General features: G+C 44.1%; 1 protein-coding gene across 2 annotated transcripts in view; it reads right to left on the bottom strand.

Moving 5' to 3' along the window:
- Positions 1-14,802, bottom strand: part of MDN1 (midasin AAA ATPase 1) — a 351,783-nt gene that overhangs the window by 12,493 nt on the left and 324,488 nt on the right. The window contains exons 92-95 of one of the 2 annotated variants that reach the window (XM_066608461.1): positions 14,092-14,293; positions 11,910-12,083; positions 11,599-11,747; positions 10,722-10,805 (exon numbers count right to left, since the gene is read on the bottom strand). In XM_066608461.1, the coding sequence (XP_066464558.1) occupies positions 10,722-10,805; positions 11,599-11,747; positions 11,910-12,083; positions 14,092-14,293 (609 nt within the window). The remainder of the gene's footprint in view (positions 1-10,721; positions 10,806-11,598; positions 11,748-11,909; positions 12,084-14,091; positions 14,294-14,802) is intronic. The other variant, XM_066608470.1, reaches the window with a different exon arrangement.

The following is a 14,802-nucleotide window of genomic DNA, read 5'->3' as shown; positions in this document are numbered from 1 at the left end:
TCGTTTTGACACATGATTATTTCATTTTTGTGGATTCCTTATTTTTACAATTGTGCAGTACTGCCATGGGATGGCGTGTACACCGATGTATTAGGGCATTTTCCTCAGATGGTGGGAGGATACTGTGGTTTTTGATTAGAATTTTGAAAACTTTAATAATATTCTCATCATTTGGGATGGACAACACACACATTTCTAAAAATGTATGCAATCTCTTGACCCCACTTAAATGGGAAGCGCTAAAATGTGTCCTGAGAGGCACCCTAATCTCACAAGGGGCCAGGCTAAAAAAAGAACGCGCAAAGGAACTGGGAAACCTACTTACCACACTACAGGAAAAAGAAATAGCAAACAAAAGGTCCCCAAGCGACACACTACGGGCAGACTTATCGACACTTAGACAAAAAATATCAATCCTAGATCAAGACATTAGCGTTTAGAGACAGAATGCGGAGGGAAGTGTACGAAACCGGGGACAAATGCGGTCGCCGCCTTGCGCGAGTCCTCCACCCTAGAACACCTCAAACACATGTCCCCAAAATCCAGAGGGCCAAAGGGGGGGGCGGCGATCTCCACTAAAGACATCCTAGAGGAATTCCGCATGTACTATAAGAAACTATACGACATAGATAGGCCCGCTCAGGAAGGAGAGGGGGAGCAAAGTGAAGAGAGAGCCTTTCTAGATAGATATGGACCAGGACCCCTGGGAGCGGAGGAGTCTGAGGCCATGGAGGCGGACTTCACCTGCGAGGAGATAACCGACATAATCAAAAACCTAAAGATAGGGAAGAGCCCAGGCCCGGATGGCTTCTCAGCCAGGTTTTTTAAGCTCTTCACGGAAGTACTAGCCCCCTTCCTAACTCAAGTCTTTAACGATATTTCCAGGGGAAACCCCCTACCCCCACAGGCCCTTCAGGCACATATAGTGGTAATTCTAAAACCAGGCAAGGATCCCTCCTCATGCGCTAGCTATAGGCCTATCTCCTTACTGAATTTAGACATAAAAATGATGGCGAAACTCTTAGCAAACAGGCTCAGTAGACACATTCCTGACTTAATACACAAAGATCAGGTAGGATTTGTCCCGGGCAGGGAGGCGCGAGATAATACCATCAAAGCCATCTCCCTAATTATGCGCGCAAGATCGACGGACAAACCGCTATGCCTCTTAGCAGTAGATGCTGAGAAGGCGTTTGACAGGGTCAGGTGGAGCTTTTTGGAGGGGACCCTCTGCCGAATGGGATTGGGGCAAAGGATGAGAAAGTGGATTATGGCGCTGTATAACGGACCCTCCGCACGGATACGAGTAAACGGTGCCTTGTCGGATGTGATAATGATAAAGAATGGGACGCGGCAGGGCTGCCCTCTATCGCCCCTGCTGTACGCCCTCACTATGGAATCCTTGGCCAATGCCATCAGGGAAAATGGATCGGTTAGAGGTCAGGCGGAGGGCCCCTCCGAACACAAGCTAGCATTATTTGCGGACGACCTCCTCCTGTTCCTGTCAAACCCTAGAGTGGGGTTACCGGTGGTGATGAAGGAGCTTGAAAGATATGGCCAGGTCAGCAATTTTAAAGTGAATCTCCAGAAATCGGAAATTCTTAATGTAACCCTCCCTCGGGAGGAGGCCGAGGCACTCGCTGCTTCATTCCCCTTCAAATGGAAAGACTCCTATATAAAATACTTGGGGGTTCAATTACCGGCGGACCCGGCACAGATATTTGAACTAAATTTCCTCCCCTATGCAGATAGGCTGAGGGCAGACCTAAACAGGTGGAGCCCACTGTATGTTTCGTGGACGGGGCGGATTAACTACATAAAGATGGACGCCCTTCCGAAGTTCTTGTATCTGTGTCAGACTATGCCGATACACCTAGGTCATCAATACTTACTCAACATCCGCTCCCTAATAATTAATTTTGTATGGGCAGGGCGTAGATCGAGGCTTAGCTACAGAGTGCTCACCCGAGCCAAGGAGGAGGGAGGGCTGGGGCTTCCAGACTTTGCGCTTTACTATAAAGCAAGTATAGCCAATTGCGTCCTCACACTACTACAAGGGAGGGCGACAAAATTGTGGGTGGAAATGGAACATGAATCAGACGCTAGGGCGATACAGGGGGCCCCATGGATCCCAAGACAATACATGGGAGACCTCACCTCCCTGTCACCCCTTGTCAAGGGGATTCTCAAGATCTGGGGGACATTCGAATCAAAGCTAGGTCTAGCAACAGTACCGGGCCCCCTTACACCACTACTGGCCAACCCTCAATTCCCAGCAACTAGAAGCATTATATCGATACTATCCCTCCCTAGTCATCCAATACCGAGAGTCAGAGATGTACTGACCCAAAATGTAATGAAGTCCCTGACGGAGATTCACGGGAACTCCATCCCACACCCGGGAGCCTGGCTGAGATACCTTCAAGTTAGGGAGTTTGTGGGGTCCCTGGCGCCTGAGGGGTGTGGTAGTAAGCAGTTGATGCCGTTTGAGCACCTGTGCATGTCCTCGGCTCCTACCGAGCAGGGAATATCAACTATTTACAAGTTGCTGCTGACAAAGGAGACGGGGGACGAACCACCCAGTTACGCAGCCCAGTGGGAATCAGAACTGCGCAGAAGCCCAACGAGGGCAGATTGGCAGAGAGCGTTCCCTTTATGCCACAAAAGTTCCAGATTTGGGAGACTCCAGGAGCAAAACTATAAGGTCCTATCCAGGTGGTATTGGACACCGTCGAGACTGCATCAACTCGATAAACAAATACCCCCAACCTGTTGGAGGTGCCAGAAAGGCTCTGGGACAATGTCGCACATTTGGTGGGACTGCTCCCCAGTTAGAGAACTCCGGTATAATATAGAAACATTATACAACGAAATGACCAGGTCGACGGTGTCCCTGACAGCTGAAATGACCCTGCTCCTGATGCTCCCCGGACCTATAGCCAAAGTCAAGGCGGACTTATTGAGGATGGTGATACTGGCGACAAGGATGTCTGTCCCTGGGCTGTGGAGATCCACGACCCCTCCCACTAGAATAGTTTGGGCTGAGAAACTGATCCTCCTTATGAGGTATGAAGAGGAGGGGGCTGATTGCAAGCAGGAACGACTGTACTCCCACGATTTCTGGAGCCCTTGGATCGCAATGAGAGACTCAGACCAATTCAAAAAATGGCTGGAAACACGTCGGTTAGGTTGATAACAACCTTTAGGAGCGGGTAAGCGAGGCTGATATTTTTCCCTTACCCCCCCTTCACCTCTCCCCTCATCCCCCCCCCTTCACCCCCCAGTTATGTTCATGATTTGTTATAATCTTACATTGCGTAGTTCTCAATTTCTGATACGAGACACAAGAGATTAAGCTATACAATCTAGTTCATGCCATAAGTATTATGAAACCAAGATATGTTGATTGTTGTGCTTATACGGACACATGTTGATATCAACGATGTTGTGCAATGTCTACATAATACTTTTCTTTGAAAACCAATAAAAACCGATTGAACTAAAAAAATGTATGCAATCTCTGAATAATAATGAACTGGGAATGAAATTTGCACCCGACATCCATAATATATTTATACATTTTTTGGATCTGACGATTTCAATCAATGAAGGGTACTCCATCAGCACTAATATTTTCAGCAAACCAATGGCCACTTATAGTTTTCTATCTTGGGAGAGCCACCACCCCACCAGCTCGACGATAAGGTATCCGCATGGGGAAATACCTAAGAGTCCGAAGAAATTGTTCAAAAGACTCAGATTTTCAGAAGGAATGTACAATACTTTTTAATAGATTTAGGAAGAGGGGTTATCCCATTCAGACATTACATCTAGCATATAAACTTTTCCAAAATGACTGATCAGCAGAAATGACTAAAGCCAAAGAACATAACTACATTGGAGAGAATTCTAAGATGCAGTAGTTATGATGGCGATTCACATTAGGTCATGGGCATACTCAGAAAACATTCGCCAATACTTCAGGCCAACCCGGACTTTAAGAGAATGATCAGCAATTATCCAAGGGTGATGTATAGAAGAGGAACAAACCTGTGCGATTTACTGGTGCATAGTCACTATACCTCTGGAACATCTTTACAGATAGTTTACAACCACACTGAGACCTATGTGATCACTGTAGTTTGTGTCCTTTCACGATGACGTCCACTACTTTCAGTAACCCATGTGCACAAATAATTTCTCACATACATCAATCCATTACCTGTAGGAGCAAAGGGGTGATCGCTGCAATGTGCACATGTTCTAATGTATACGTTTAGAAGAACTAAAGAGCCGTATCTCTAAGCATTTGCGTTCAATTAGAACCAACTTTGATGCGACAATTGTCAGCCATATCAACCACCACGATGGCGACCCCAATAAAGTAAAATTTGGGGGTTTATGCCTTCTTAAAAAGGGGGTGATCTGGACATTAATTACTGCAGGAAGAGGTCCGGTGGATGTTCAGACAAATACCGTAGTAGAAATCCACTAGGGCCTAATGAGGGTTTTTCTTTTTCAGCAGGGTTGTCTATTATTATTTTGATATGTTATTGATGAATCTTTGATTAGTACTGGACACCTTTATCTACTTTTAATTTTCTAATTTTAGTTTCATACCAATTATTCATTGTTCGCTATCCGGTTTGTTATGGACAGTAATGCTTGAACTATATGGTTGTATTATATTCTTTATCTCTAGTCCAACTTTTCACTTTATAGAATATTGAGATGGCCTGCCCTTAATTATTTATTTAACATACTATATCTAGCTTGATGTATAGCACCTGTTATGCACCAACACTATGGATATAAAAAAAGAAAAGGAAGGAAGGAAAAAGAAATAAAGGGGAAAAAAAGAGTAGGAAAGGAAAAAGAAAAAAAAAAAGAGGGGAATGGAAAGAGAAACAAAGTTTCTTGTCTTTTTTTTTTTTTGCAGAGTATACATTTTGGCAGCGCTCTGTAGGTGCCTCTATGAATTAACGGTGATGCAATCTATGGGACGCTTCTACAGGCTGTCACTTTCAATTTTTTTAAAATACGCCTTTCAAAAATAGCATCTGATGTATGATGATCTTTGTGACTATCTGCTATTATAATATAGGTGCCTATAACAATCGGGGGATGTACATACTGGGCCAGATACTGAGATGTGCCTGCATTTGGACCAGTTGGCAACCCCATCGGTCAGACGGGTGTACTGAAGAGGAGGGCTCTCTGTGGTGGGGCTCCTCACACGGTAGACCACTTAAGAGACTCAGACGCTGTCTTTCCAGGCAGTCCTCGGGCTCCCCGGCTTCGTCCTCGCGATTTATGCCGGGTGCGCAGCTGTAGGTGTTCCTCAGCTGTAGTAGTTGGGCAGAAGAGCGGCTTTCCAAATCTCTTTGTGACTCTGATTTGGAAAAGGAACAGGGTTCTGGACTCTCCTCCAGGGTGGACAGCTTAATCTCGGCCATCTCAGGAGGTGCTGCAAGTGTCGGTAGTAGATTCTCCGGTGTCCCACTTGTCAAAGCCTACCATCCTCCTTATGGTGGACGTGGCTGCGCTTGCTGACCCACGAGACAGGAAAATTGAGTCTCTAGCTAGGGCCTCTTTCGAGGCCACAGGGTCGTCCTTGTACATTGATAGGCAAGACCATATCTGAATGGGCCAGGGTGCTGCACATAGGTCCCTGGTCTGGAGCCTCGGCAGAGGAGCTTAGTAATCTAGCTTTCCAGATGGGTCAGGCCAGGAAGTTCATCTGTGCGACTTCCCTGGACAGCATGAGGCTCTTGTCCCGCATTTCAGCAACGTTTGTTGTTATGAGGCGCAATCTCTGGCTGAAGTCTTGGGAGGCACATCATTCGTCCAAGAAAGCTCCAATTGGCCTGACCTTTTCTGGCGCCAGAATCTTTGGAGCCAGGTTGGATGAAATCATAGTGGATGCGATGGGGGGGGGGGGGTTAAGAGTTCTCATCTCCCCCAGAAAAGGTCTAGAACTGCAAAGAGCAGGAGGTTGAATTTTCTGCCAGCTGAGCCCTCGGAGGGCAATTCAGGGGTGCAAGATCGCAGGTAGGTTACTTTTTTTCAAACCACATCCCTCCTGGCGCCCGCGGACTAAACCCCTAATATCCTAATCACTCCAAGTCAGGTCTACTGTTTGATGAGCTGCTTCTGCCCATTTTTACAAGGGTGGGGGGGTGGGGGGGTCGTCTGTTCCTGTTCAGGGAAACCTGGTTTCCCAAGTTGCAGATCCCCGGGTCATTTCTTCCAGGTATTCAACTTTCAGGACCTTAGCACCCCAACCAGTTTTTTGTGTCAAGAGTGCCAGTTATACCCCACAAGGCAGAGGTAGTTTTTCGGGCAGTTCACACGTTGCTTTGGAGAGGCGTGATGATCCCTGTTCTGGTGCGCGTTTCGTGGGATTTACTCAAACATCTTTGTGGCTCGCCGCATCCAAGGGGGCCATATCTCGTTGGGTACGCTCTGCAGTGGTAGAGGTGTATCAGGCCATGGGTGAGATTCCGCCCTTTCGGGTGATGGGGGCCTCTGCTGCCATGGTTTGTAAAGCTGCGACATGGTCATCGCTGCACACTTTTTCAAAAATTTACCAAGTACAAAACCTTGCATCTGCTGATGCCGCCTCCAGACAGTCAATTTTGCAAACAACTAGGGACCATTCTCAGAAGTCTTAAGCAGCTTCTCCCACCCCGGGGGACTGCTCTGGGACATCCCATGGTCAAGCTGTGTCCCCCAATGACAGGAAAGAAAAAAATTCATTTTTTGTACTCCCCGTAAAATCTCTTTCTCACTTTATTCACCGACTATCTGTCTGCTGTCTCTAACACTATGTCCTCCCTTTTTCTCAAACTTAACCTCTCTAAAAACAGACCTTTTCGTCCTTCTGCCTTCCAACCGACCTCCCCTTAACATCTTCATTCCAGGGTCTGGCACCACCATATACCCCAGACAGCACACTCACTGCCTTGGGGTCACACTGGACTCTGACCTCTCCTTTACCCCCCACATCCAATCTCTGGCCCAAACATGCCACATGCACTTGAGAAATATTACTAAAATCCGTCCGATTCTCACCACGGACACGCTAAAGATACTCGTGGTCGCCCTCATCCACTCGACTCCTGCAACTGACTCGACTACTGCAACTTGCTATTCATTGGCCTTCCCCGCAACAGACTCGCTCCACTCAAATCCATACTAAATGCGGCAGCTAGGCCCATTTTTCTATCCAGCTTTTACTCAGACACGTCGGCACTATGCCAGTCACTGCATTGGCTGCCCATCCACTGCAGAACTAAATTTAAACTCCTCACCCACAAAGCTCTCCATGACGCCGCGCCACCGTAGATCGCCTACCTCCTGTCTGTACACCACCCAGTGCGCTCACTCCGATCGGCTAACACACTAAGACTAAACACTCCTCTAATACGAACCTCACATGCTCGCCTACAGGACATCACCAGAGCAGCACCCATCCTCTGGAACTCTCTACCCCAAGGCGTCCGGATAAATCCCGATGCATGAAATTTCAGATGTGCCTTAAAAACTCACCCTTCAGGGAGGCATACCAAATCCCCTGACGTAGTCCCCCTGCCCCTTCCTATGGCTCCCCACATCTTCCACCCTGCCTATCGTACACGACCTCTACCCCTGCAGCTTCTTACCACCCCCACTCCATTTGCTTTCTAATTACTGATTTCCACATGTAATTCTCGAATTGCCTGTGTTCCCCCATGCCTAGCCCCCCCATCCCTTGTATCCCCTGTGTGTTTTAAACTCATTGTATATCACATGTAATTGTTGTGTTGTCTGTGTTTCTCTTATGCTCGAAAGCGCTACTGAATAAGTTGGCACTATACAAATAAAGATTATTATTCATTCATTGGGAGGGGGGGGGGGGGGACAGCACTCACCCGATAAGGGTCCTTTTTCTTTTTGTTGTGCTTTGGTTTTTCCTCTGGTTAGGGTACCTCTGTGTTGTTACACTGGCGCCTTCCTAAGTTGATTTATGCACTTCCATATTATAACAGGCCCTACTGGGGCGCTCCTACTGCTTGTGTATAAAACTATTTAGCTAAATGCCTAGGGGTATATAGCAAGTGCAAGTAGGCACATTTATCCAATCAGCAGTTGCTATATACCCATGGTTAAGGTGTGTCCCCTAATGAACGAAACAAGAAAGAGATTTTACAGCAAGTACAAAAAAAAATATCTATGTTTCTGACCTCCAGGACTCGTAAAAACAGAGGCTTGAAACTCCCCACTTAGCCCAGCATCAGCTCCTGGCACTGGGTTTTCAGTTTCTCCTGACATAACAGATAAAGGGAAATGAATAACTACTACTACATCTAACACATTCCTGCCCCTTTATTCATGGAAGATATTTCAAATGGTTCCGGATTTACCTGGAATGCCACAATAGCCTCAAATATTCTAGTCTTACTTCCTCCAGTCAATGTGGGAAGTCTCGTTCCAGGATTACATCATACATCAGAACTGGAACCATCTTTACTTTATGATGCATAGCACCCTGGGGAGATTAAACAAACACTATAGCCGTAGGATATTGGCACGCATCCCCATGCACATAGGTGACCATATACAAGTCTGATGTTCTCTCCATATCACCAACCAGGCTGACTTTCACCAGAGTAACCAGTAATTAACACAACAATCTTTTTGTTGTTGATCAACAATATACATAAATGCCTCTCAGAAACATTGGTACAAGCTGTAGTACAGATCACCTCTAAATTCGGTAACATCTGGCCTGACTCTTATTTAGCAAAGCTGCATGTCCTTAAGGTCTTACTGAACCTCCAGCCTCAGCCTCATCATTTAAAAACTTTTGAACCTTCCCAGGACCTCTGTACCCCAGCAGTCTTTTCACAGATTCCAGAGGTTTTGGTCTTGTGTGAGCCAGATGGCAACTGCTGAGCAGGTCCCAGCAGGCCTTCAGCCTCTGAATATTGTTTCACAACATCCACTAACTCCATGGCTGACCCGCCTTTTCAGCGCCGGTGGTAGTGCTCTCAGGTATCGACCGTGGACAATTCTCTGCACGATTTCTCATTTGTGATCGTCTGACCACAAAGATCCACTGCTAAACCCGCTGGGTTCTAACCGCTATCATCACTCCTACATGAGCCACAGCCTTCATTTCAGGGTACCATAGTTCTAAGTAGAATCTGCCCACAGATCAAAACACACACATAAGGTGTATAGAAAAAATGACACAGCCCCGACAGCCTGGAAGGCCTTTGTGTATATGCCTCAGTGGGTAAGTGAGAATCATTGTTCAACGCGAACATCCAAAGAGAAAACCAGTCGCAGCCATCAAATTCAAAAGGGTGGTCCGAGGTAGCAAGTTGGGTGAAATGGAAAAACAAAAAGGGGCAAACAGCGCTCAAGGACAATCCTTCATGTAGCAAACCAATCAATAGATAGAAAACAACTTGCTATATGAAGGATTACCTTGAGTGCTGTCTGTCCCTTTTTGGTTTTCCATTTCACTCCGGATTAAAATTCATATTTTGTGCTTCTCTAGCCAAGGAGGAAGCAATCAGGCTGGCCCAGCATGCTACTGGCCATGCTTCATGTGACGCGATCTTCCCAAACGTTAGGAGAAGGGCCTCAACATCATCGACAGTCATATTCTGGATATATTGGCTCACGTGTATGGCTTGCGGTTCTCTGACTGGTTGTGCCACAACTAGTTCAGCCGCCTGCTGTACCAACTCATAGAAGCTGCTGATCCTTACTGACGGTCTTGGTTAACAACGCAAGCTGATTTTTGTCTCTTGCTGTAAACTGCACCAAAGCCTTCACCATGTCCTCTATGTTGCTGCTCACAGTGCGTGTGCCCGTATCCGAAAACACCATAAATGTGATGGAAATTAACTCAGGATTGCTGGGACTAGTTACACAGGGCACGTCTTCAATGCAAGCAGCCTAGACACTGATCTTCCAACTCAGAATGACGTTTATTCTTTTCAACTTAAGGTACACCAGTACAGACATCAGCCACTTCAGATAATAAAGGCTAGCCTATCCAACTCTAACTTTACTTAAATGGACCTAAATACCGACTGGTGGGCTATCTCCTCCCAGCCTAATTGCATAAACAAAACAAGTTCAGCTATGAGTTCCGTATTCACAGTTTTTCCAACAGGTCAAAAGCTTCCACAGCTTTGGCTGTCTGTTGTACCAAGGCAGACCGAGGAACTGCACATCACCTTGCCTTTTAACACCCACCGGAGCTTCTCATAAAATTACCTAGGAGGTCAGCCTGCTCCCTACAGAATGCCAAGACTCTGGGAGAAATGTACTTCCCATCTGCTATGACTCCTGTCATCCTGTCACACACCATTGTTAAAAATGTATTTGCTATATCAAAGCTAGAATGTAATACTGGATACATAAAATAGGATGACACCACCGGAAGGTGATGGTGCTATCCGGCAGCATGAGTAAAGAGTTGCAGCAGAGAAGTCTATTCAGATAACTTCCATGTGGAAACAACAACAAGGGGAAAAATTCACAACAGAAAATGTAATAGTGGATAGACAGTGAATAATCCCAACAGGGTTCCACTGGGATCAAATGGTTTGCACAAATGCTAAATTAAATGGCAACTGTAGAAAGATGAGGTGCCCAAGTCAATAAATAAAATGAATAGGAGGCTGACTTCTCCAAATAGATCCTGTGGTTTAAACACTCACCTCTTCAGCATCACCATGTGTATACCAGGCTTCAAGCTGCTTTTCAAGCTCTTTCCTAAGCTCTTCTAAATTTTGAGGAAACTGCTAGAAATATAGAGCACACAAGAATAACAAACTGTTCATTTGCATGCTATTAACACTCATATACATAGACACAATTAAGCTTAAGAAGGAAAAACTACTGGTAAGAACACTAAAGCTCCATTTAGACGGGACGAATGTCGGGCAAACGACGCCTGACACTTGTTCCTGTGTGTCCTCGCTCTCCTGTGCTATTGCCCAGGAGCTGGTATCGCTGGCTCGCTCACAGAGCGGCAAGCAGGGGATGGGGAGGCTGCAGGAGATTTCTCTCCTCGCGCTCCCCGGCCCCTCTCCATTGACTTAACCTAGAGGCTGTTCAGTACTGAACAGATATTTACACTTAGCGATCAACTCATCATCCATCGTTTATGCTGCATAAACGATGGACGATGAGCTGATCGCTGAGTGTAAATAGCAACTGTTCAGTATTGATCGGCCGCTATGTTCTGTCAATGGAGAGGGGCCGGGGAGCGCGAGGAGAGAAATCTCCTGCAGCCTCCCTGCTGTGAGCCAGCGATATCAGCTCCCGTGCAGCAGCAACAGAGCAAGTATGTGTGGGGATGAGGTTCAGGCATCGTTTGCCCAACATTTGTCCTGTCTAAATGGCGCGTAAGAATATTTACAAAAAGGTTAATATTCAAAATTTCCATACAATTTTAAAGATTTCAAAGTAGCTACCTTTTGATAGTGTTCGGTAATGCTAGTCAGACAATCTGACAACTTCAGCAGCCACAATTTGATATGTTGGTGAAACATGTAAGAGTAAGATACTTATGAGGAATGTAAGTGGTAATACCTGCACAGCTTGCTCTCCTAATAGATCCCATACAGTGTGTATGGTTGATTCTGCGCTTTGTTTAGCTTTCTCCAGGTCTGTAGAATCTCGACTCTGAATCTCATCTTCCACAGTTATATCTTGCATTTCTACTTCAGGTTCCAAGGGCCCTGTATTTATGTTGTAGATTTAAGCTTTTTAATGGTCATAGCAAGTAATTAACATGCTGTAAAGATTCACAAAAATATATACAATGGCTAAAGCACAGCAAAGCGGAACAATTTTATTTCTAATAGATAATGCACATTATTTCATTTTTTGTGAACATTTACCTTGTGCCATAGACTCTCTTGACTTTTGCTGCTCTGGTTTTAGCTGTTCGACACTGACTGATTGAAGGCACTCAGCCTCTTGTGGCTCCATTTCTACATCTTCCAATGCAGCACTGTGACCCTTTTCCTCCTCTTGAGGCTGTATAGATTTCTCTTGCTCTTTGCTGGCTGTATCTGCAAATTGAAAAAAAAAATTCAGAGATCATGGATGAACTTTAGTTAAACCCCTTAACGACCGCCCATACGTCTTGACGGTGATCATTAAGGGGCTTTATTCTGCAGTCCCGTCTTTTGACGGCGCTGCTATAGAAGCCTGGCGTGGGTCTCCCATGCTGGGGAAAGCGGGTGCTTGGCTTTCGAACAGCCAAGCACTTACTCTAACACCAGGGACCAAAGAAAGCTCAGATTCTCGGTGTGTAAGCCTCCACATGCTGTGGTCAGTGCATTAACGAAATGTAAAATGCCAACGATTTGATTGTGGAGTATCAATGGGTTGCTATGGCACCCGGAGTGTTGAATATAGTATAGCCTCCGGGTCTGCTAGTTATGGTGGCCTATAAGGGAACAAAAATGAAAGGTATAAAAAAAAAAAAAAAAAAAAAAAAAAAGGTAAGAAAATAAACAAAAACGTTCCCCCTTGAGTATGTATATTTTTAAAAAATTATATGCGGTATCCCTGTATTTGAAATAACCCAGAGAAAAAAGTTAGTACATTTAACCCACACATGAAAATAAAAATAAAATTTAAAAAAAAGCGAAAATAGCTAATTTTGCCTATCTCGCCTTACAAAAAAAAAGGAATAGAAAGTGATCCGAACGTTGCATAGATTAACAAAATGGTACTATTTGTGATCGGACAACTCATTTCACATACCAAAAAAAACACCTTTCACTGTTCTGTTGACAAAAAAATAAAAAAATGTTAGGAGTCTTTGAATGCAGCGATAAACAAAAAAATACAGTAAAAAAAAAAAAAAAGGGTGGGGGGAAAAAAAAAACAAAACACCCTATAAGTGTTGGTATGGACATAATGGTACTTTCATGTGGAATTAATTTAACATATAAATTTTATACTGCAGGGTGAACGCCATTAAAAATTTAAAAAAAACATGTCAATATTGCAGATTTTGTTAATCTTGCCACTAGAAAAAAATTGAATAATAATTAAAATGTCATGTTTCCAAAAATTGAATAAGTGAAGAGCTCCATCGATGGAAAAGAAAAAGTGCTATGGCTCTTGGAATGCAGCAACACAAAGGCAAATCTTTCAAAGAAAACTTAAAAAATGTATAACTATACATTGGGATTAGGGAAAAACAAGAAATTCTGCCATTCGTATTTTGGATTTCCTGTTTACAGTATTCCATATGCTAAATAAATAATGGGATAACATTCTCCGGGCAGCACGATTTGAGCGATACCAAGGAGATGATATCTATCTCTCTATCTATCTCCTTCGTATCGCCCGAATGTTATCACATTATTTATCTAAAATCCAAAACACAAATGGCAGAATTTCTTGTTTTTCCCCAATCCCCTTAAAAAAGATTGCATTACATGCACCCCAAAATGATGGCATTAAAAAAAAAATTGTCTTGCAAAAAACAAACCCTCATATGGCTACGTTGATGGAAAAATAAAGAAAAATTATGGCTCCTGGAATACGACAAAGAAAAAAGAACTGAAAAATTAGTTAATTAAGGTAATCAGGCTTCGTCAGTAAGAGATTAAGGGCAAATAAAAGTCATTCTGAAATGTGTTAACATACAGTAGTTATTTGACTCAAGAACTGCAGCATATCACAATTTCATGCCTTAGCAGATGTTACTCAGAATAATTCAGTGATCACTAAGGCCCCTCTCAGACATTCGCTTAGCAAAATGCTGCAATTTTACTTTCCAACTGCGGGTTTTAGCGCACCCCATCATTGTGATGGGTGATGAGGTGCGGTAAATGCGGCTAAATGCATTTTAATTATAATACATAGCATGACACTTTCACTACCGTGTGAAACTCACTCTCTATTACCCAAGATCTGATTATACATAGATTTAAGGCCAAATTAGGTGGCATGTCTTCTCTATAATATACATAAATCTATCATCTATGATCGGTACATGTGCACATAAATTGCTAAATATTGATTTTGCATAAATCGGTCAGTAACAGTTCGTATATATACCATATGTTTGCGCGTCATAAGACTCAGCTCCCTGTTTGATGTGCTCATAAGCGTCAGCTTCTTCTGCTTGGTGTTTACTTTGCTGTTTACCATCTTCCATTTCACTGCTGGATTCCATGATCTTAAGCCTTTTATGGATTTGTTCAGTGTAGTCCCCCAAAGTGCGATTGTCATCTGACTGGCCTGGTTTACGCTTGATACTCTAATAAACAGTGTACATCAGGTAGATGTTAGATAAAGAAAAAAACATGACACCAAAAAAAAAATAATTTTACACTCCTGAAAAAATGTCCCATTTAGTCATCTAAACAACTACACAAGCGCTGATGTCACCGCTAAGGTCGTTAGCACTCGTGCAGAGCGATTAGACAGGCAGAGCATTGCTGGATCGTGGGCTTCTCGCTCAGCGCTTCACCTTCTATGTAAAACACTGAGCATGGAGCGTTTACAGAGAACGACAAAACCGAAATCTAGCGAGGCTTTTTATGCTGACTGCAAGTCAGTGATAACAAATATTGAAAGCATAACAAACAATATTTTCACATTTACATATTTTCACATGTAAATTAGTTTGTTTGAAGGAATTCTGAGCAATAGTCCCGTGTAATGACCCATTAAAAGACAGCCACAAAGTCTGAAATCCACTGTATCTACATTTGCTGTGCATTGTTTACAGTAAGCAGCCACTTCAGACAGAGGCGAAAAAAAAGA

Source organism: Eleutherodactylus coqui, chromosome 1 (genome assembly GCF_035609145.1).
Source record: "Eleutherodactylus coqui strain aEleCoq1 chromosome 1, aEleCoq1.hap1, whole genome shotgun sequence".
Taxonomy (NCBI): Eukaryota; Metazoa; Chordata; class Amphibia; order Anura; family Eleutherodactylidae; genus Eleutherodactylus; species Eleutherodactylus coqui.
Note: the sequence above shows the minus strand (reverse complement) of the source record. Positions and strands in the feature narration are given on the sequence as shown.